This window comes from Mauremys mutica, chromosome 9 (assembly GCF_020497125.1).
Source record: "Mauremys mutica isolate MM-2020 ecotype Southern chromosome 9, ASM2049712v1, whole genome shotgun sequence".
NCBI classification, from domain to species: domain Eukaryota; kingdom Metazoa; phylum Chordata; order Testudines; family Geoemydidae; genus Mauremys; species Mauremys mutica.
In genome coordinates, this window is record NC_059080.1 from 43,603,310 (window position 1) to 43,627,043 (window position 23,734).

At 49.2% G+C, this 23,734-nt stretch overlaps 1 protein-coding gene across 6 annotated transcripts in view; it reads right to left on the reverse strand.

Annotated features, from left to right (window-relative positions):
• LOC123377623 (probable E3 ubiquitin-protein ligase MID2) overlaps positions 1 to 23,734 on the reverse strand; it is a 432,199-nt gene that overhangs the window by 158,007 nt on the left and 250,458 nt on the right. For all 6 annotated transcript variants that reach the window (XM_045030745.1, XM_045030744.1, XM_045030748.1 and 3 more), the window contains exon 3: positions 8,320 to 8,415. In XM_045030745.1, the coding sequence (XP_044886680.1) occupies positions 8,320 to 8,415 (96 nt within the window). The remainder of the gene's footprint in view (positions 1 to 8,319; positions 8,416 to 23,734) is intronic.

The following is a 23,734-nucleotide window of genomic DNA, read 5'->3' on the forward strand; positions in this document are numbered from 1 at the left end:
TGTGCTCCAATCCTCTCACCATCTTTATCACTCTGTCTCACATTCTCTCTAGTGTCTCAAATGTTGTCATATAATTATACACACTCAAAATACATCAAGAAAACATTATCAAGGTTGCAAAGTCAGGCACTCAGCAGCAGAGAAATGCCAGAATTAAGATTTCCTGTGCAACTTTAATTCTGCTCCTTTGTGCATACACACCGTGATATAGTCTTTGATTACATTATTACATACTATTTTTTCCATAGGATTCCTGCCTCATTCAGTGCACAGAATATATGGTGCTCACTCAATGAGCAGCTTTTCAAAATCTTGCATTAGCCACATTCTTCAGGGTGTTGCCCCTGCCTTACTTTTTGCACACTCTTCAAACCCTGCTCTGGAGACAAAATGATTAATTTCTTGTGGCGCTCATCACTAGGGTATCCAAGGGCTTCACAAATATTTGTTAATTTCTCTTCCCAATGCTCCTGTAAGAGGAGTGGTGATGATATCTTACAGGTGGTGTACTGAAGCAGAGATTAACATCAAACGCCTCCATTAAAGATTGGGGACCTGAAATGAGAAATCTAGGACTGGATTTTTGGGATCACATAGCATTATACAGCACTTTGTATGCTCAAAGCCTAGCTCCTATTGATTTCAGTTGTTGCTGTGAGAACTCAGCACTTCAGACCCCAAGGTCTAAAATCAGGTACCCAGAAAATGAGAAACACACAGTTAGTGACCACCTGTGAAAAGTTTGGTTTATGCGACTTGCCCAGAATCGCATAGGAACTCTTTGGTAAAGACAGGGACAGAATCCAGTTTTCCAGGGCAGCATTCAACTGCCTTCACCATCAGACCATCACCATCAGACCATCCCTTCTCTTTCTGCAATCTCCTGCCTCATTCACTACACGCTATCCAACTTCTGCAATGAACGACAACAGCCTCCTTCACCATATACCCCGATTCATCACAAGAACAGGTCCATCCTGTGCACTGAATGAGGCTGGCAGCCTGTGGAAAAACTAGTATGTGATCATGTGATTAAAGATGGTGTCATAATGCACATGCACAAGGGGTAGAACTAAGGTTTTCCTAATTCTGACATTTCCTAACTTTTGAGTGCTTGACTTTGCAACCACAATAATGATCTTTGAATGTAGGTTTGGTGTGTAAATTTCCTAGGTTTTTAAAAAAAGAAAACTGAAAAGGTATACTGTAAACGGGCTACTCACCGCCGCGGCGCCTCCTGCTGGTTTTCCCGGGGAATTGGCTCTTTTTCAGCCCGGAGCGCCCTCTGCAGGCCGGTGATCCCCCTTTTTACTATCGGCCCCGTGTCCCTCCCAGGACCTGGTGCCCCTTTTACTATAACTGGGTCTCCCCCTCCCAGGGGAACCCTCACCCTACTATCCCCACTTTGCCTCAGTAGTGGCCACTGACAGTCATGGTCTAGCCCCACACCCTGGGGCAGACTGCAGTATCAGCCCACTCATCACAGGCAATAGGGGTTTGGACCTGCTGCTTTGTCCTACCCCTGGGCTGCCCTCTGCAACCCCCAGTACCTTTGGCCCTTTGCTAGGCCGCAGCCTGGGGCTTTCCAGGCTGGAGCTTCCCTAGCTCCTCAGCCTGTTCCCAGCCCTGCTTCACCCAGGTACTCTACCTCTGCTCATAAGCAGCCAGGCCCATCCCTCTCTGAAGGCAGAGAGAGACTGTCTGTGCTCTGGCTTCCCTGCCTCTTATCAGCCCCAGGGCTTCAGTTTGGGGCGTGGCCCCAGCTGCAGCCACTTCTTTAATCAGCCCAGCTTCCAGAGCCACCCCTCTCAAGCCCTGTCAGGCAGCATTTTAAGCCCCTCCGGGCAGGAGCAGGGTCCACCCTGCTACACACCCTCCCCCTCAAGAACCCCTCCAGGGGCAGGCGGGGTGTTCTATCGGCCCAGCATTCTTCTCAGCTGGGCCCGCAGGGAATCCCTTTCCTGTCGCAGGCCCTCCATGGCGTGGAGCAGCCTGCTGACTTCCCCCTGGCTCCGGGTCCCCACCATAGACCTCCCTGGTCCTCTGTGGGTTCTCCCCTCAGTTTGGGTTCCCTGGTTACGGCGGGGCCGTTTTGCCCCAGCCCCTTTCTGTTTAGGGGCCTCGGTCCGGACTACCCCTTCCTGGCGGGGGGTCCCAGACCAAGCCTCAGTTACAGGCACGCCCCCTTTCTGCCCCAGGGGGTATTGTCTCATGATGTGGCCCTCGGGGTGGCAGTGGAAGCACGCTCGAGGCCTCCCCCCTGCCTCGGCCCCAGTTTTGTGGGCCTCCGCCCTTCTTTCGGGGCTTGGCTGGGCCCTGCGGGCTCCGTGGGGGCACTCCCTCTTCAAGTGTCCTGGTTTCCCACAGGCCCAACAGTTCCTTGGCCTTGGCACCGGCCTCCTGCCCCAGGTGCCTGGGCTCCAATGAGCTCCATGTGCCCTCCCGTGCCGCAGCTGAAGCAGCCCCGCTTGCTGCTCGGCGAGCCGGGCCTGACAGGCTCTCCAATAGTAGTCTCTGGAGCGTCTCTCCACCATTTTGGGATCAGGTAGACTCTGAGAGCCCGGTCCCGGACTCGGGGCCCGGGCGACCGGTCCTATAGGGGCCTCGGCCTCGAGAAAGTCCTCCATAAGCCTAATGGCCGTGCTGAGGGTTTGAGGACGGTGTCGCAACACCCACGTCCTCCCGGGAGTCGGGAGGATATGCACGAACTGCTCGAGGACGAGCTGCTCCGTGATGTCCGCGGAGGTTCTACGCTCCGGCTGTAGCCATCGACCCGCTGCTTCCCTTAACTCCTGGGCCACAGCCCGGGGCCGGACGCCCGGAGGGTAAACCTTTCCCCGAAACTGCCGTCGAAAGGCCTCCGGGGTGACCTCGAAGGCATCTAAGATGGCCGCCTTCACTTGAGCGTAAACCCGGGCCTCCTCATCTGGGAGGTCCCGGTAGGCCCTCTGAGCGGGCCCCGTCAGATAGGGGGCGAGGAGGGTCGCCCACTGCTCCGGTGCCCACCCGGCCACAGCCGCCACCCGCTCAAAGGTGACGAGATAAGCCTCTGGGTCATCCTCGGGCCCCATCTTGGTCAGACGCACGGGTGGCGCAGGGGGTGCAGGTGAAGCAACCCCCCCTGGTGCGACGCCACCGGGGCTCGGCCACAGGGTGGCGAGCTGCTGGAGACATTGGGTCTGTTGCTCCAGATGCTGGACCCCCAAGGCCTGAAGTAGCTGCTGCTGGTGGGCCCCCAGCTGCTCCACGAGCTGCTGCTGCTGCTGGCTTTCGGCCAGGAGTTTAATAAGAGTCTCTGTCTCCATTCTTTCTCTAAGGCCGTCGTCCTCTGGGCGACTGTCCCACAGTTCTTGCCCAGGCCTCTTGTATCAGGGGCGGACCGCTATACCCGCATTCTCCACCATATGTAAACGGGCTACTCACCGCCGCGGCGCCTCCTGCTGGTTTTCCCGGGGAATTGGCTCTTTTTCAGCCCGGAGCGCCCTCTGCAGGCCGGTGATCCCCCTTTTTACTATCGGCCCCGTGTCCCTCCCAGGACCTGGTGCCCCTTTTACTATAATTGGGTCTCCCCCTCCCAGGGGAACCCCCACCCTACTATCCCCACTTTGCCTCAGTGTTGGCCACTGACAGTCATGGTCTAGCCCCACACCCTGGGGCAGACTGCAGTATCAGCCCACTCATCACAGGCAATAGGGGTTTGGACCTGCTGCTTTGTCCTACCCCTGGGCTGCCCTCTGCAACCCCCAGTACCTTTGGCCCTTTGCTAGGCCGCAGCCTGGGGCTTTCCAGGCTGGAGCTTCCCTAGCTCCTCAGCCTGTTCCCAGCCCTGCTTCACCCAGGTACTCTACCTCTGCTCATAAGCAGCCAGGCCCATCTCTCTCTGAAGGCAGAGAGAGACTGTCTGTGCTCTGGCTTCTCTGCCTCTTATCAGCCCCAGGGCTTCAGTTTGGGGCGTGGCCCCAGCTGCAGCCACTTCTTTAATCAGCCCAGCTTCCAGAGCCACCCCTCTCAAGCCCTGTCAGGCAGCATTTTAAGCCCCTCCGGGCAGGAGCAGGGTCCACCCTGCTACATATACCCATGTGGCTCATCAGCAAGGCTGGAATCTTTAAATCCACTGCACAGACTCTGCTACTTGAACTAAGAGTAACTAATAGCAATATTAGGTTGTCATCCTTTGTGTGGACCAGCAACTAGAGAGGGGTGAGCCATAAACTTTGCCAGTGGGTTTCACAGATATTTGCTGACAGCAGAGAAATGGTGAAACTCAGGGATTTTGGTTCCATTCCAGATTCTGGATGGAAGTGTACTTTAAGGGGCTCAGACTCTGCCTCTTTCCCTCAAACTTGACCCCTTCTGCCCCAACCTGTCCCTGTACCACTCCTGTCTCTTCCCCACCCCTGGGCTGTCATCTCAGCCATCATCATTCTCCTTGCTTACCAAGTCCCAGGTTTCTGATCCTTGTCTCTTTGCCCAGCCAGTCCTAGTCTCAGTCTCCCCTCAACTATTACTAGTCCCAGTCTTCCTCTTTTTAGTCCCCATCACATTGCCCAGCAATTTCCACATTTCCCCTCCACCCCCACCCTCCCAAGCTCCTTTGTGTGACACTGAGGTCAATTGGTACCAGTTAGGAAAGGAGTCATTACTCTGTGTCAAGGCTCCTAACAGCTGTACCAAACTCACTACACCTAACACACTGCTTTCCTAGTATTTATCCAGTGAGAATATAATGTAAGATAGCTAACAAAAGCTTATGTCATCCTGATCTTCATAATCATTGCAATATTTATGGAGTCATGTATGAAATTTGTGTCTACAACAAATTTGACAAACAGGTTTTGAGTCAGAGGATGTTGAGTCACCTACTTCAGTGTTTCCCAAACAGTGGCTTGTGGGAAGGTTCTAGATTAGTTGCCATATCCAGGGCTGGATTAACCCATCCCTGGGCCATGACCAAGGCAAACACACACTTCTCCCAGCCTGGTGTGGAGGGGTGACCCAGCCAAACCTGAGTGGTGCTGAGACCCCATGAACCAGGTCACAATACCTGGAGTGGGGCATTGGGCTGAGCACTGTGGGACAGGAGCTGCCACTGCAGGATGAGTGCAGAGTGGGCCGGGTCAGGACTAGTGTTGTGGTGCCAGGGCAAAGGGTGCATTTATGGAATGCTGGGTCACAGAAAGAGACAAAAGGCAGTGGAGGGTCAGGGGGAAGGGGAGAGGGTTGCTTTGGTAAAAAGTTTGGGGACCACTTCCTAAGTGATGTATCCCAATACAGCACTGGCTTGACTCTGCTAGAGCTTCACACTGTGAGATCATGTGCCACTCATTACCCTCCCAGCCCTCAGCAGCACCCTTCAGTCCTAGGGTTGCCAGGCATCCAGTTTTCGACTGGAACACCCGGTTGAAAAGGGACTCTAGCGGCTCCGGTCAGCACTGCTGACCAGGCCATTAAAAGTCCGGTCAGCAGCACAGCAGGGCTAAGGCAGGCTCTCTGCCTGCCCTGGCTCCACACAGCTCCAGGAAGCGGCCAGCATGTCCCTGTGGCTCCTAGACGCAGGGGCAATCAGGGAACCTCCGTGTGCTGACCCCACCCCAAGCACCGGCTCCGTCATTCCCATTGGCCAGGAACCGCAACCAATAGGAGCTGCAGGGGCAGTGCCTGCAGGCGTGGGCAGCATGCACCATGCCAAGCCACCTGGCCATGCCTCCACCTAAGGGCCAGACGTGCCAGCCGCTTCCAGGAGCTGCGCAGTGCCAGGGCAGGCAGGGAGTCTGCCTTAGCACCTCTGAGCTATGAACCAGGAGCTGCCTGAGGTAAGTGCTGCCTGGCTGGAGACTGCACCCCAACCCCCTTGCCCCAGGTTGGAACTCCCTCCTGCACCCTAACTCCCTCCCAGACCCTACACCGGTCACCCCCCCACCCCAACCCTCAGCCCTGAGCCACCTCCCGCATTCAAGCCTTTGGCCCCTGCCTGGTGCCCCCTCCTGCACCCCAAACCTCTCCAGACTTCTCCACCCCAAACCTCTGCACTCCAAACCTCTCCCCTCTGCACCCTAGCTCCACCCCAGAATCTGCACCCCCAGTTAGAGCCCTCACTCCCTCCCACACCCCAACCCCCTTCCCCAGCCCAGTGAAAGTGAATGAGGGTGGGGGAGAGTGAGCAATGGAGGGAGGGGGGCTGAAGTAAGTGGGGGCGGGGCCTCAGAGAAGGGGTGGGGCAGGACAGGGCCTGGGGTGTTTGGTTTTGTGCAATAAGCAAGTTGGCAACCCTATCCAGTGGCCCAGAGCAGCCATGACGATTATCAGGATTCTATAGCCAGTTAGTGGCATAGACACCACTATGACATTACACCTCATTCTTTGCAGAAATATGGTTATGATATGAATATGGCATAACTAAGACATGCTTTATGCAAGATGGGTAGTATGAGGTATCGTTGGAAAGGATATGATTTACTGAATGTGTTTATCCAATTTTTATGCACGTATCATTTCTGTATCTAAAGTTAGGAATATTGTCTATGTACCAATTACAACTTGGGAAACACCCACCAGACTAAGCAATCAGCCTTAAAGAGCCATTAGGAAAAAACAATGAGTCTTCGAAGATGTGCATCTCCCATCTTCCCTGGAGTTCCTTCCTGTGGACATTGCAAATAAACCTTGTTTCATGGATGCTTTGACACTGCAAGGTCAGGTGATAAGGTCACCTGGTACAAAATACCACCTGGGACATTGCTGGTACTTTTCCACTGGAAACAAAGGCTTCCCACCTCATGTAAATACTGTTTAAGGCTGGGAAGCAAGGCGATTGGGGCTCTCCATTTGCCTCTCCACCCAAGAAGGAAGACTGCTGAAAGCTCCTGAAGAAACCAAGGAACTAAGCTATGGGAAGGCAAGGGATGAGTCCAGGCTGAGAACAGGGGCTTAGACTGTAAAGAGACTAAGGAGGTGTGCACATGAGTGCTTGCCATTCTCCTAAGTCTTCCCACACAGAGCTGATTTCAATGTGTATGCGCACGTGCACACTGGAGAAGGCTTGAGAGCCTAGCACAGCAAAAACAGGGTGAGGAAACCCAGGCTGGTGGAAAGGGTGGGCTCAGTGAGACCCCAGCATATCAGGTGGTGCCCCAGGATGGGGTCCAACCCATCACAACCGCAACCACCCACAAGCAACATAGACCAGTTTGTGTCCATGCAGCAGCACTCAAATTCCAAATAGCACAGAATTCCTTCTTCCTTCCTACTTCCCCACTTGAGCCCTGAGCCCACACAGCAGGTGTTCACATGCGCACATCACCTTGTAGGATTGGGATTGGAAGGCGTTCCCTCTGCAACTATCTATGCTACCTCTCATCTCATTGATTGTTGCTTGTTTGTCCTCTAACCCCTGTGTTTTATGATATGGTCTCTCCAGCTCTCACTGCATACGGGTTTCTGCTTCCTCCACAGCACGTATGAAGGCAGTTAAGAGGACAGACTCCAGGGCAGATCCCATGCAGCCTACTCCATACTTCTCTCCACAGTACAGTTATAATTATTCTGTTTATGGTCCATCAGCCACTTCCATTTGCCCTTCTCCAGACAAACTCTATCTTCTCCCAGGAAATTGTCTCAGACACTTTACTGGCTCACAGGTCTAGCTATATTGGGCCAGACTGGCCCAAGCTGGGGCAAGGAGATGTAAACTACACCTCCCTGTATCAACTAATCTCCCTACATCGCGAGAGGGTGACGTACCCACAGTGGTCAGGCAGTGCATGCCCCCACTCATCAGGGACACCGTCCAACTCCCAACATCCAGCTGCCATGGGAGAATTGCACAGAACAATCTCAGTTAGAGGGATCATACTATTAGGCCACCTCCCCCATTACGAGTGCAGTTTGCTCATTGTAATGCGGGGAGGGATAGCTCAGTGGTTTGAGTATTGGCTTGCTAAACCCAAGGTTGTGAGTTCAATCCCTGAGGGGGTGATTTGGGGATTGGTCCTGCTTTGAGCAGGGGGTTGGACTAGATGACCTCCTGAGGTCTCTTCCAACCCTGATATTCTATTTACCAGCAGTCTGTCCTGCCTAGATTTAAGTGAATCGAGATATGAGGTTTCTGCCATTGCCCATGGGACACCATTCTGCAGCCTCATTCATCTCATACCAGGGCTTTCCCTGGCATGATCCCTTTCCAAATTTCACCCCATTGCCCCCCTATCATCATCCTAAATAACCCCTCTTCCCAATTCAGTGTTCCCATGCTGCAGGCAGGTATCATGCACCCCTCAGCCAGCATAGACCCCCACTCTCTGAAGCATTGCCACCACATACCTCCACCTGCTGGCAGATCTGTATCAGCTTGGCCATCTGGTTTTCTAGTTCACTATTGCGTTTAACCAGGTTGGTGAGGTTCGTCTCCAGGGTTTGCTGCCGGCACAAAAACAGGAAGAAAAAAAAGAGAGTGTAAGCATCAGCAGAGCTGGAGAACCGGCTCCACGGATTAGGAACATCTCAGAACATTATCCAGTGATCATGTTTGATGACAAAACACACACACATTAATGGCTGTGGGCAGAGATGCTTGGTTGCATTGGCAGCTTCCACCTGGGCCATTTGCAGCTACCACAGAATGCTGGAATGCCGCTTCATGTAGAAAAGGGAGGCACAATAACCTGCTTCTAAGCCAAAGCTAATGTTATTTTATTATCCCAGGTTGACAGCTACAGTAACTTTCATGGGTGGCTAGAGGGCAGCACAGTGCAAGTAGCCCACAGGGTTTGGCAATGCAGCCTGCATCCTTAAAGGTCATCAGCACAGAGGAGGGATTGTTTGTGCCTCCTCTATTACTTTATTTACGACCAAGGCCTGGAATTTGGGAGGTGGGTTTTTAACCCTGCCTTGATTTTTCTTTTTGTGTTTTAATGTACAAAACTAAGTTTGACTCCCCTGACTTTCCTGGAAAACTCTATGCACAGCAGGAGAACTAATCGATTATTCCAGCTCTTGCAATTTCCCCATGATATGAGCAGAATTTCTAAAAGCCCAAGCTCCTGAAGTCATGAGATTATGAGGTTTTTTTTAAAACACATACATTTCTAATCGTTGAGGTTGCAGAGCAAAGCTGAAAAACAGGACCCCTATAGGCTCAAAAACCAGAAGGCAAATAAAAAGAACACCATATTTTTTAACTGTCATGATTTTTTTGGGACCTGGCATCTGATTTTAAATAATTGGGGTTGGCAGCTCTGTTATGACATCAAAAGATGCTGAGTATGGGAAAGTGAAGTGAGAGTCAAGACACTAAACACACTGCACTTATGTTAATAGCTACAGCATACAACTCCAATGTCCTAACACACCTGGAAGAAAAGCGCTTTTGTTAAAGATACATCTCCCCATCTTTCCTCCCTTCCAACTGCAAGCAGAGGAATCTCACATTGTTACCAAAGAGTCCTTCAACAAAAACAGGGCAGACCAGACTTGATATTCCTCATATTTCTAAAGTAAAAAGCAAACCGTTTTTTGTTAAATAGCTTCAGGCTCCTTTGAACATTATAAAACCCATAAAAACCACACACCTATTTTTCCCACCTTTCATATAGCAATACATATAGGTAGGCTTGGCAGAATTCAATTTCCTTTTTTTAAAAATAATTTTGTCAATGTTTATTTTTAAGCATTTTTTAAATTTTTATTTAAATTTTCACAATTGTGGGAAATTATAAATGCATCAGAGTATGGGGAGGCGAGACAATTATTATTTAATTACTTTAGACTGCTGAGATTAAAGTTAAAGCTTTGTAACCATTCAAATACAAATTGTCTACATAATGTGTCCAGATATATACAATAAATATTTTTAAATCAAACTCTAATAAGTTCTCAAGGAGTGTTTTCCTTACTTTGCCTATTGTGACGGGAGATCGCTATAGTAAAGTAGTGAGGAACAGGTATGTTAGCCCCAGGCTAAACAAATCCCTGGTACCCTCGCACCACCAACCCCACAAAACCCCAAAAGCACTGAAATGAAAGACTGAAAACATTTGGAGCAAGCTGTGCTTTCAGCTATATTTATTGTTTGTATTGCAGTGGCACCTAAGAGCCCATTGTGCAAGGCATTGTACAAACACAGAACAAAGACGGTGGTGTAAATCCAGAACAACTTCACTGGCTATGGATTTACCCTAGTGCAAGAGCAAAAGCTGGCCCACATTCTCTCCCGGGAGACCTCCTGATTCCCTAGGGTACATGCCAATCCCTACATTCGATGAACTCTTTGTCAAATTTCTGAAGGGGGGTTGTTAATATTATAGCAAAATAAAAAAGTCATTTGTGGCTAACCACAACTAGAAGGTTTTGTGTGGAAGCCTGGGCCATTTAGATGAACTGAGACAGTTTGCAATCTTGCTTCCACTTGCTGCCTATTACGCTAAATGCTGGTTTGCTGCCACATCGGTCTTGGTGTGCTGGTTGATGTAATATTTATGGAGATGAATGCAATCTAACAGACATAGGAGCAGCTAGAAGAGAGCCCATTTGAAACTATTTCAATATCTGTGGACACACAGTGGACTTGTGCTTTTAGATATCAATAATTTAAATGACATCACATTTCCATTAAAATATGTGATTCCACTAAGAGAAAATGTTTTATAACAAAGTGCTCACAACCTGTTGCAATACTTGTCATGAAAATGATATCCTATTAATATTTGAAGCTTCAGAGCCGAAAAAGAATCCCCCATGATGTTTTATCCATACTTGGCTTGGAACTGCAGCCCATAGCTCCCAGCAAGACTCTAACAGTCCCATAAACAAGGATTCCCTCTGCATGCATATATAATTCTGGGGCTGGTTAGCCAACGGAACTTGAATCACAGTCATAAAATACAGGCAAATCATTAATTCCTGAAACCCACTGGCTCCTAAAATATTCAGAGCTCATTTGCAATCCTGCGAATTGCTAGCCAATGGCTGAAAAACATAATAAAGAAATAGGATTGAAAAATGACATGAAACTCAGGCAGCTTTCATTAAGCTGAAAATGCTATGCAAAACAAACCTACGTTGATAATGAAAAAGCCAGCTGTTAACAGTTTTTGCCACTGTTTTCTTATAGCTCAATATTATTAAACATAATTTGAATAAAGCACTGAGCATTTAACATGCTAATTATCTTTCTCATCATTGACTTAGCTACACTGGAGTTTCTGCGCTGAAATGGGAGTTGATCTTCTTTAATGGTCTAATGCTGTTGAGGAGGGGCAAGGAGGGTGGGAGAAGTGAGTTTTCAGTTAAATGCTTCATTACATGAAATTCTCAAATAGCTGTTCAGGAATCCAGGATCTACAGCTAAGAACATAAGAATGGCCATATTGGGTCAGATCAAAGGACCATCTAGCCCAGTATCATGTCTTCCAACAGTGGCCAATGCCCCAGAGGGAATGAACAGAACAGGTAATCACCAAGTGATCCATCCCCTGTTGCCCATTCCCAGCTTCTGGAAAGCTGTAGTCTTTCTAAGAGAGAGAGAGTGTGTGTGTGTGTGTGTGTGTGTGTGTCCTGTATAGCATCCATAACACTTTATATTGAGCAGGCATCAATTCATTAAGTGTTCTCTGATATTAAAACAACATTCCAGGTCCTAAGGATGTACTAAATAAGTCCCAAATACTCTTCTTGATACTCCTGTCCTTCAAACCATCTTTGTCGAAAGACAGGGCTGACCATTGCTAGTACCGGGACTAGGATAGTACATGAAAATGCAAACATAGGTTGCTTCTGTTTAATTTGCTGAAAAACAAAAAGAAAATATACCTGAAGTCCTAATTATACCAGGTAGTTGTTATATCTATAATTATAGAAATTATAATTTCTGTTTAACTCTTATTTTCCCATACTCTATTTTTCCTGAACAAGAACGCCTATGGAACTCAAAGTTTGTCTTTTTCACCAACAGAAGCTGGTCCAATAAAAGATAGTATCAGAGGGGTAGCCGTGTTAGTCTGGATCTGTAAAAGCAGCAAAGAATCCTGTGGCACCTTATAGACTAACAGACTAATAAAAGATATTAAGTCACTCACCTTGCCTCTCTAATTTTCCAAAGCATTTACCTCCTGACCTGAAATATTCCAGTCTTGATCTCTGCATAACTGTGATTTTTTGGAGTGGGGAAAGGGGGAGCAGCAGCATGGGTATGAGAAAAATTCCTTTGGCCCAAAATAAGTAGATTTAATTTAAATTAAAAATGATAACCACACTTCCTCTCTGCATCCAACCCCCACCAAAAACAGCAGAAGCTTGGACCTTGGCATGGACACAGTCCTCTTTGAAGGCAACAGCTTTTGCTTTGCATGTAAACATATGACAATTTTAGACCCACTTCCTAAGCATGAGCAGTACAGTATTCCCTGGAGTCTAGGTGCACTTAAAGATAGATGCATTCTCCATATAAAAGGTGGTTAATTAGGTGCCAGCTTGCTGGTTCATAGATTACAAGCTTTGCTAGCTCTCATAGGTTACAAAGCCAATTATCACCAGTTTTTTTTTCTATTTTCTTTCTCTTTTAAGAAAAAATAAGCAAGAGAAAAAAGACAAGAAAAATAAAAAATCAAAATTAGAAAATTTAAGAAACAATTGTTAATGCAATATCAAGGTCATGAGATCAAGACAAATTGAGAAACTGCACTTTTGAATTTGCTCCAGCCATGTTAGCTCAGCCATGCTGGAAATACACAATATTTTCTATTCCTTTCTCCCTTATTAAATGTAACCTTTAATATAATCCTTTGTTATTAGACTACACTATAAACTATAAAAGTTGGCATGAAATGTGGCCAAATTAGCCTTTCTAGTGTAACCTTAATAATTGGAGTTTCCTGAATGTTCCTTACCCTCATCACTGGATTAACTAACATATTCCACAAGAATGTCTACTGGTGCCTTCAAATGTGAACACTTGACCATCAAAATTACTCCAGAAAATTCACCTGGGAGATGCAATGCAGAGCCTTTTTCCACCTGGTAACTGCTTCAAATCCAGCCTAATGCAGGTTGGTAGTGACCACGAGTCAGTATCATGGGATGGCTGTTGAATGGCCTTATCGGAAGGAGTTGGTGGGTCCCAGATCAGTTTACAGTATCACTCTCTAGGTTTTTATACTGCATCCTTCACTCTGGAGTGTGTGTGTCCCCAACCCAAACACTGCCAACACCATGGCACTAGCCATGACTGACAATCCCTGGAAAGTAGCCTTACTTCAAGGCTCTTAAAGCTACAGCTCCTTGAGTCAGGAGAATCTCAGCTTTCATTTCAGAAAAGTCAGGCCTGGTCTACACTAGGACTTTAATTCGAATTTAGCAGCGTTAATTCGAACTAACCGCTCAACCGTCCACACCAGGAAGCCATTTAATTCGAACTAGAGGGCTCTTTAGTTCGAATTTGGTACTCCACCCCGGCAGGTGGAGTAACGCTAAATTCGACATGGCTAGCTCGAATTAGGCTAGGTGTGGATGCTAATCGAACTTAGCAGCTCCGGGAGCTATCCCACAGTGCACCACTCTGTTGACGCTCTGGACAGCAGTCCGAGCTTGGATTCTCTGGCCAGCCACACAGGAAATGACCCGCGAAAATTTGAATTCATTTTCCTGTCTGGACGGTTTGAATCTGACGTTCTGGTTGCACATCGGGGCGAGCTCCGCAGCACCTGCAACGATGCAGAGCTCTCCAGCAGAGGAGTCCGGGCAATCCCAGAATAGAAAGAGGTCCCCAGCATGGAGTGACCGGGAAGTCCAGGATCTGATCGCTGTGTGGGGCGAGGAGTCTGTGCTCTCGGAGCTGCGCTCCAACAAGCGGAACGCGAAGACCTTCGAGAAGGTCTCTAAAGCCATGAAAGAGAAAGGATACAGCCGGGATGCGATGCAGTGCCGCGTGAAAGTGAAGGACCTAAGACAAGGGTATCAAAAAGTCAGAGCGGCAAACGGACGCTCCGGAGCCCAGCCCCAGACATGCCGCTTCTACGAGGCACTGCATGCCATTCTCGGTGGGTCTGCCACCACTGCCCCACCAGTGACCGTGGACTCTGAGGATGGCATAGTGTACCTGGACAGTTCCTCGGCGATGTTCGCCGATGGGGAAGATGAGGAAGGGTCTGTGGAGGACGGCGCAGGCGACATCGAACCCACTCCCGCTTTCCCTGACAGCCAGGATCTCTTCATCACCCTCACAGAGATCCCCTACAAACCGTCCCCGCCCGTTAACCTGGACTCGGAATCAGGGGAAGGATCAGGCGGTAAGTGCTACAAACAGGGAAACATTTATTTTTTTAAGAAACAGGGATATATATAAAAAATAGAAATACTATATAAAAAATAGAAAAAATAGAAATACTATACAAAAATTATACTATACTATACAAAAATTTTTAAATATGAAACTATACAAACAGCAGGTCTACACATATAGGAGCTATACAAACAGCAGGTCTACACATACAGGAATGGAGCAATAGTCCTCTGGGGACAGTTCAAAAAAGCTCTCAGAGAGCAGCTGGAAAAGCCTCAGCAGGAGGTTCCTTGGTAGAGGTGCCTTGTTGGGTGCTCCGTTGAAGCACACTCTTCCGCGCCAGGCCATCCTCAGGTAAAGGGGGACCATCGCCTCGACGAGCATGGCAGCGTATGGTCCTGGTCTGTGCAGGGCTTCTGTTAGCATCCGCTCTCTCTCAGTCCGCCTGACACGCCTCAGGGTGATGTCGTTGTGGAAGTGCTGCATCTAATTAGTGGAATTAGTGTACTGTTACTATTGTGAATGGTAGACTTTTACTTTGCATAAGAATGACCCTCGCTTAACAGCCACGTGTTGGAGGCCACAGAGGAAAAGCATACAGTGATCTTTCCCGTGCACTGGCGGGAGGGGCCGCAAAACGGTCATCTTTTCTGCTTTGCACATTGCCTCCAGCAGGAGAGCACAGCTAAGCACTAACTGATAAGCACTCTGTACTGTAAGGCTTACCAGGACTTTGTGCAAGAGGGATGCAGCTGTCTTTCCTCGCTTGTGCGCTATCCAGTGCAATGGCGCCGCCAATGAGAGCGTATTCCGAAATCTCGGACTAGTTCTGAGATCTCATGAGACTTGGTTCCCTCTTTGGTCTTCTTAACTGAAACTGACTAGACTGTGTTTACTGTTGTTAAACATGTATTTGTTCAAGGAAATCACCTACTTTTTCGCATCACACAGCTTCGGCTCCTTCCCGGACTGCCCCGGCATCCCCCTCGCAGAGGCTGGCTCAGATTAGACGCCGAAAGAAAAAGACTAGGGACGACATGTTCCAGGAACTGATGGCCAGCTCCAGAGTGGAGGCGGCAGAGCAGAGACAGTGGAGGGAGAGCCTGTGTCAACGGGAGGATAGGTGGCGGCAGGAAGACCAGCAGGCGACTCAAAGGCTGCTTGGTCTAATGAGGGAGCAAACGGACACGCTCCGGCGCCTTGTAGATGTTCTGCAAGACCGCAGGCAGGAGGAGAGAGCCCCCCTGCAGTGCATCTGCAACCGCCCTCCAACGCCAGGAAGTCCTGTCCCCCCCTCACCCAAAGTTACAAGAAGGAGGGGCGGTAGGGGCCGTGAGAACTGTCCCTGCACCGCAGCACACCGATAATGTTCGAGACAACTCTCGCGCTGTAAATTTGTACAAGCTCTTTCCTTACAGCATCAACCAGTCCCAACTCCAAGTTCAAACCCCCCACTGTGTACTACATTACTAAAAGCGGTTTGGTGTTACTGACTGTTTCCGTCACGTTTCTGGTGTCAGAAGACTTTCTGTTGTTGTGTGTGTGTGGGGGGGGAATTGTAATTTCAGTGCATAGCCCACAGTGCCATGCTACAGACTTGGGTGCAGGGTCAACTGCAGGGCACACACAGACTGCAGTCACTAGGCACCAGGGACAGTCTGTGTGGTGTATGCTGCCCCGGGTCTTTCCTTGATGTGTATGCTTGTGCAGGGTCCTGGTGCCTGCCGTCCCCGAATGTAAAGGCAGGCTTCCCTTCACATGCACTTGGACCGTAGTCACGATCCTCCCCGGTGCCCTGAGCCCCAAAAAGAGACCTCATCCAGGGGCAGATACTCACCCTTCCCCCACACCCCTCACCCCTTCCAACGCCCAAACCCACAGCCGTCATGTTAACCCCTATCCAAAGACGGCACCCCTCGCCCCTTCCTGCAAACCCACCCATCAGTGCACACCTTACCCAGCACAGAATGCTTCCATGTTTCAACCAGGAAACAGAAATGCAAAGTCAACGAAAGATTTATTATTCATTACTAAAACATGTCCTTAGTTTTAAAACGTCCTTCGGAAGTGGGGGAAACTTGGTTTATGATCAGGCTCTCTTAAAATCAAGTGGACAGTCACAGGTTACCCTGCTCTCCGAGGAAACTTGCTTTCAAAGCCTCCCTGATGCATATCGCTTCCCGCTGGGATATTCTCTCAGCACGGGTGTCTGGCTGATCGTAAACAGCAGCCAGGCGATTTGCCTCAACCTCCCAAGTGGCCAAAAAGGTCTCGCCCTTGCTCTCACAGAGATTGTGGAGCACACAGCAAGCAGCAATAACTACGGGGATATTCTTTTCGCTGATGTCCGAGCGAGTGAGTAAGCTCCGCCATCTCCCCTTGAGACGTCCGAAAGCACACTCCACCACCATTCTGCACTTGCTCAGCCGGTAGTTGAAGAGTTCCTTCTCTCTGTCCACGGCGCCTGTATAGGGCTTCATGAGCCAGGGCATTAGCGGGTAGGCTGGGTCCCCGAGGATCACTGTAGGCATCTGCACATCCCCAACCGTTATTTTGTGGTCCGGGAAGAAAGTTCCTGCCTGGAGGCGTCTAAAGAGACCAGAGCTCCTGAACACACGCGCATCATGAACCTTGCCCGCCCACCCGACGTTGATGTTGGTAAAACGTCCCCTATGGTCCACCAGTCCTTGCAGCACCATGGAAAAGTAGCCCTTTCGGTTAATGTACTCGCTGGCCTGGTGGGCTGGTGCCAGGATAGGGATGTGAGTCCCATCTATAGCCCCACCGCAGTTTGGGAATCCCATCGCGGCGAAGCCATCTATGATGACCTGAACGTTTCCCAGGTTCACTACCTTTGAGAGTAGTTGCTCAACGATTGCGTGGGCTACTTGAATCACAGCAACCCCCACAGTAGATTTGCCCACGCCAAAGTGGTTCGCTACTGACCGGTAGCTGTCTGGCGTGGCAAGTTTCCAGAGGGCTATGGCCACTCGCTTCTGCACAGTCAGGGCTGCTCGCATCCGGGTGTCCTGGCGCTTCAGGGCAGGGGACAGCAAGTCACAGAGTTCAAGGAAAGTGCCCTTACGCATCCTGAAGTTTCGCAGCCACTGTGATTCGTCCCAGACCTGCAGCACTATGCGGTCCCACCAGTCCGTGCTTGTTTCCCGGGCCCAGAATCGCCGTTCCACACCATGAACTTGACCCATTGCCACCATGATCTCCACGGCGCGGCATACCCTGCTTTGTGAGAGGCCTGCGCCACTCTCCTCACCGCGCTGCCGGAGCCTCCTCGCCCGATTTCTCATCAGCTGGCTGTGGAAGAGGTGGACGATAAGGTGCGAGGAGTTGACAACGGCCATAAGTGCAGCGATGATCGCAGCGGGCTCCATGCTCGCAGTGCTGTGGCGTCCGCGCTGTAACTGACCAGAGAAGGGCGCGATCAGATTTCCCGCCGGCGCTTTCAGTGAGGGAGGGCTGTTGTGAGTGACGGTTGAATGATGACAGTTACCCAAAACCACCCTCGACACATTTTTTCACCCAGCAGGCATTGCGAGCTCTACCCAGCATTCCAATGGGCAGCGGGGACTGCGGGAACTGTGGGATAGCTTCCCACAGTGCACCGCTTCCAAAGTCGACGCTGGCCCCGTGAATGTGGACTCAGAAGTTCGAATTTGTGTATTTAGTATGGATACACAAATTCGACTTCATAAGGTCGAATCCACAAATTCGACTTAAGTAGATTCGAAATAGTCCTGTAGTGTAGACAAGGCCTCAGTGTCTAGCCTTCCTGCTGGTGGGGAAATGCCTGGAGCACTTGACACCCAGAGACACTCACCCCAGTGGATAGAAAAAGGGAACCCTGTCTCCTGGGCTGTCATGTGCTGCCTCTCACCCACACTAAATTCACTTTAAAACCAACCCCATCTAACGCTTCATTAGAAAGGCAGCAAATGGATGTGAAATGAATGCATCTGGATTTGCTTATTACAGAACTGAGGAAGGGCTCTCAAAGGACTCTGGCTCTGCATTTCCCTGCACAGAAGTTGAGCAGGGGCCTGAAGGGACTAATGAATAAGAAATTCAAGCAGAATTTCTTTAAGCAACAAGGGACTGTAATATACAAATCACAGAACTCTACAAGAGAAGAGTGCTGAGATAGGGAAGACAAGACTTCTTTATAAGGTGTTTTACTTTCCCCAGAATGGAGGGCAGATGGTTTGTGTAAGTGGTGAGCATCCCAGCCCTGCCCTGTCTGGATTTCCCAGTGCACAGCACCTCAGACTCTCTGGGGCAGAGACTGTCTTTCTCTTAAGGTCTTGTCCAACACTGAGCAAGTTGACAATAATTCAATAAATATGACTAATAATAATATAGAGTAGAACTGATGGTATATGAACAGTGCAGCTTTTCCTCCCACCTCCCCTCCACATCACCCAGTATCCTTGAACACATTATTTGTGAGCCATGCTGCTCATGAGTGCTGATCTCCTGCACAACTACACAGTGTACTGATACCATTATCCATTCCTACATTCACCATTGGTTTGGAATGCGTTAATTGTACTCATTGTCCAGGTCAACAAAGCAAGCCTAGTTTCATCAATGAGACAGTTTCCTTGGTCTCCAAACATCAACTATGCCACCCAGTCCAACTTTACGTTATGTTTTCCCAGCTCCGTCCCATAATCCTGGTTACTTCCTAAATCCAAATAAATGGATGCTCTGAACCAAATACTTTTACATTCTAATGCCTGCTGACCTACTTCACACTACTGCCTTCTCCATGTAGGTAAAGGAGCCCAGGGAGCTACAAAGCCTCTGAGATTCACTTATTGCCTTAGGAATGTACATCAATTCAGTTGCTAGCTGGGTTATCAAACATCTCTTAGCTGCAAATCAAACTGCATAGGTATCTGCTAAGTACCAACTGAATCCCTCTTGCCCTGAACATGTATGTGCAGCAGGGCAGAGATGCAAACCAGTGGAGCTACTCTGAGACCGTCTACATGAGAATGCTGCACTAGTTTAATTTTTTTTAATTGTGATTTTAAACCAAATCTGTTAAGCTGGTACCAAAGGCCACGTGGACATGCAGTTTGGTTTGAATCAGGCTCATTTTGGTTTGGCCAAAGTCAAGTAGGCATTTGAGCTGAACTGAAATAAGCCATCCTTAAACCAAATCATATTATTCACGCTGGGGTTTGCAATAGTTTAACTAAATAGGTTAAAAACTGATCAATGTTAACCTTGTGTAGCTTTCTTGTGGTGACAGGGTCTTCTCTATTTTCCAAAAATTCTGTTCAAAATACATTTTCAGAATGCTTTCTTGGGCACAATGGCCATTCCCCATTGGCGCCAGGGCATTTTTCTTGGGGCTATTTCCTGAAAGTAACTCTACCTCCTCCCACAGAAGGACATTTCTGAATATTCTCTTTTCTTGGGCAGGTTTAGGTGCTACACTGGGGCAAGACCATCCTGGGAAGGCCTTGATGGCATTCAGAAGTCTCACCGCCTGTCATCAATTAAGAGGTGAAGATGTAGCATGACTATTCACCAGGTTGGAATTGCCAGCTAGATGCACTGGCACAGAAAAGCAGCCATTCCTGTCACTGGAATGCCTCATGTCCCTAAAGGTGAGGCTAGGGCTCTGGGCCTGAGCAACATCCCTCTGCATCTCCAGGGCAGGCCTCAGACACTCATTTCTCTGTGGTAACTCAGTTTTAACTAAAGGAATGATAGCTTTCGTTCTCTTCACAGACCCACAACAGAGCAACTGGATCCCCCACGCTGATTCCTGCACTACCTCCCCTTTCTTGAGGGTCACCAGCCTCAACGCTGATGATGACCCACACAGAAGACTAAGATCGCCTCTTTCCTGGGCCAGTAAGGATCACAGGAATGAGTGAAATACGGCACCTACCCTGCATGCACCAGGCAGTATCAATACACACACAGTAGCTGTAATGTTAGCCATATCAGCAAAATAGTCACATGCTGCCCAAGCCACTGGGAAAAAAATAATTACAAAATTCATCACAAATAGCCAACAACTGGCCACAAATAGGCAACACCCAAATCACTTACCAGACACAACCATAAGGAGGATAAAACCCAAACCCCATCCAACACTTAATGGAACTCCAGTGCAGGCAAAGGCCCAGATAAACACATGAGCCTTGCACCCTCCATAGAAGGTGAACAAACTTTTATTATTTTTTAACACACTATTGCAGTAGCAGCAAGAACCTAACCAGACTGGGCCCCACAGTGCCAGGCACTGTGCAAACATGCCCCAGAGAGCTTAGTGTCTAAAAGACAAGATGGAAGAGGTGGATGAATCAAACACGTGGGTTAGAGTGGAGGGGAGAGAGTGTAGTGATAATAGGACGTGGGCAATTCTTAGCCAATCTGGGCAGTGATCACAACTTCCCGCTGCCTAGCTGAAAACTTGGGGTCTGGCACCCTAACAAGACAAATCTGCTAGAATTGAGGAGCTCCCTCCACAGAAAATGCCAGATCCAAAGAGTTTAAAGTCTTGGAACTGTTAACAGAAGTGCTTTGGCTGACCTCAGCTATCCAGAGCGCGCATCAGAAGAAAGGCCCCAGGAGTATTGGTGGAGGTGCTCATTAGCTGCACTAGTTATGTCCATCTCTGATGCAGTGTTTAAAAATCAACCTCCTCTTTCTCCCCCGTGACTGTTTTAGCAAAATTAATTAGGAAAAAATCTATTGAAGATGAGCACAATTTATTCCGTTTTTGTAACTTAATGAAAAAATTGCAATTGTTCAGCTACTAGAACAAGGCAAGGAAAGGTACAATTTAGTCTGCCAAAAATCTCCAAGTAGCTCACAAGCTATGACACTAATGCATTTTAAGTAATTTTGAAGCAAAATAATGCTGGTAAAAGCTGAAATAAAATACCAGCTTTCATGAGTGATATCACCCTAAGTAGCAGATTTGACCTAGAAAATCAAACAATTTGTTATGGTGAAGTTATGACAGTGTTTATAATTGGGCTCAATATAGTCTGGAAACGAAGCTTTGAGCCAAAAGAGAGACTGATAATTATCCCATCAGTTAGAGGAAGGCCCCAGCAATGACAGGGTTGCATGTTTATCATGCCATCTTTTATTGCTCTGCCTAATTAGTCTGAGGTCACACACTAAACTGTAGCACTGAGCAGAGCATTCAGACACCCACTCTTCTCTCAGGTCACATCTCAGCCATTGACATTAATGAAATCATTGTGTCCTGGGCACTGTTTTGATGCATGAGTGTCCCAAATTGATGATCATGCCTCCACGATGCGGAAGGAAAAGCATTGGATCCTCCTAAGTCTTTGTCCCTGTTCTGATCCTCCGGTCCTAAATTGCAGAGGATCCTCAAAGCCCAACAAGACAGCATTGTTCCATTTTTGTTCTTCGCCTCAAACAGTGGGAAACTGCATGCAGCTGAAAGAGCAGCAGACTCTATTAACCCTTTGGATGCCCAATGGTACAGTGCCAGCCTCCATGCTCCAGGGGAGAAATTCCTGACATGGACCCTTCTCTTTCAGCTGACCACCATCAGGCACATACAGTTCACATTCTTCCTGGACCAGAAACAACTGACCATCTAGTTCAGCACTGAGCATAGTGGAGATCACAGGGAGATTTTATATTATGCTAAAACCCAGCAAGTATGAGCCTGCCTGTGGGCTGCTTTCCAGCTATCCTGACAGCATTTCAAAACTCAGGTAGATCCCAGCCCTCACTTGTCATCCCTTTCCACGCAGGTACCCTGGCATGCATCTGTCTGTCCATTCAGGGCAATTAACAGCCGCTTTGAATCAGGCATTGGGTTTGAAATACCGAGGCTCCATGGAACCACAGGTTCAGCTCCTGACACACCAACTTCTCTCTAGGCATTCTGCTACATGGGCCCTATGGGCACCACTTTGAAAAGCGAAGTCCTACCCATTCTGCATGTAAGAGGCAGACGTTGTGGCCATTTCCATAAAGATGGTCTTACCTCATGCGCTGGGCCAAGAAGCCCTTACCCACCCATCACGCTGGGCTTGCTGTGATGGCTGCTGCCCTCCTCCACAGAAGCCGCTGCATTTCAGGAGCACTGTGTGTATGCACAGCAAAGTGTTAAACCCTTTGCAGTGAGAGGGGTCAGAGGCTATCACCAATATCACTATTCAGAACCACCATTTTGCCTTCCTGCTTCTCCCCGGAGATTGCACCACACTGTCAGGTTTTTCACAGCAAGTTTGCTCCATGTCTCATTTCCCACAAAATCTGATCATCAATGGTTCAAATGTAATGATTCTTCACAAGAAGGGGTCAGCTCTGCGGGGGATGGGTGGCATGAGCCAACACACTCTCTAGGTCCTCACTAACACTGGCTGCATTCCTGGCCAATGGGTGCTGCAGGCGCAGTGCCTGTGGCAAGGGGCAACAAGTGGAGCCACCTAGCCACCCCCTGTGCCTAGGAGCTGGAGGGACACGTCGCTGCTTCTGGGAGCTGCCTGAGATGAGTGATGCCTGGAGTCCGCACCCCAACTCCATGCCCCAGCCCTGAGCCCCCTTACGGTTGCTAGGCATCCAGTTTTCGACCGGAATGTCCGGTCGAAAAGGGATCCTGGTGGCTCCGATCAGCACCGCTGATCAGGCCACTAAAAGTTCGGTCAGCGGCAAAGCAGGGATAAGGCAGGTTCCCTGCCCGGCTCCCGGAATCGGCCAGAATGTCTGGCTCCTAGGCAGAGGGGTGGCCAGGGGGCTCCATGCACTGCCCCGCCCCAAGTGCCGGTTCTGCCACTCCCATTGGCTGGGAACCACAGTCAATGGGTGCTGCAGGCGCAATGCCTGCAGGCAGGGGCAGCGCCTATGGGCAGGGGAAGCAGGCGGAGCCCCCGTGGCCGCCCCTTTGCCTAGACATACTGGCCGTTTTCTGGAACTGCCTGAGGTAAGCGCTGGCTGGCTGGAGTCCGCACTCCTCACCCCCTCCCACATCCCAACCTCATGCCCCAGCCCTGAGCTCCCTCCCACAACCAAACTCCCTTCCGGAGCCCACACCCCCTTCCGCACCCCAACCCCCTGCCTGAGGCCCCTGCTGAATCATAGAATCATAGAATCATAGAATTCAAGATCAGAAGGGACCATTATGATCATCTAGTCTGACCTCCTGCAAGATGCAGGCCACATAAGCCGATCCCCCCACTCCTTTAGCAAGCGACCCCTGCCCCATGCTTCGGAGGAAGGCGAAAAACCTCCAGGGCCACAGCCAATCTACCCTGGAGGAAAATTCCTTCCCGACCCCAAATATGGCGGTCAGCTGAACCCCGAGCATGCGGGCAAGACTCTCCAGCCATACCCTCTGGAAAAAGGTTAAGAATATCATATCATTGACCCATTGTACTATTTACCAGTATGGCACTTAATTAACCTATTGACTAAGCCCGGTATCCTATCATACCA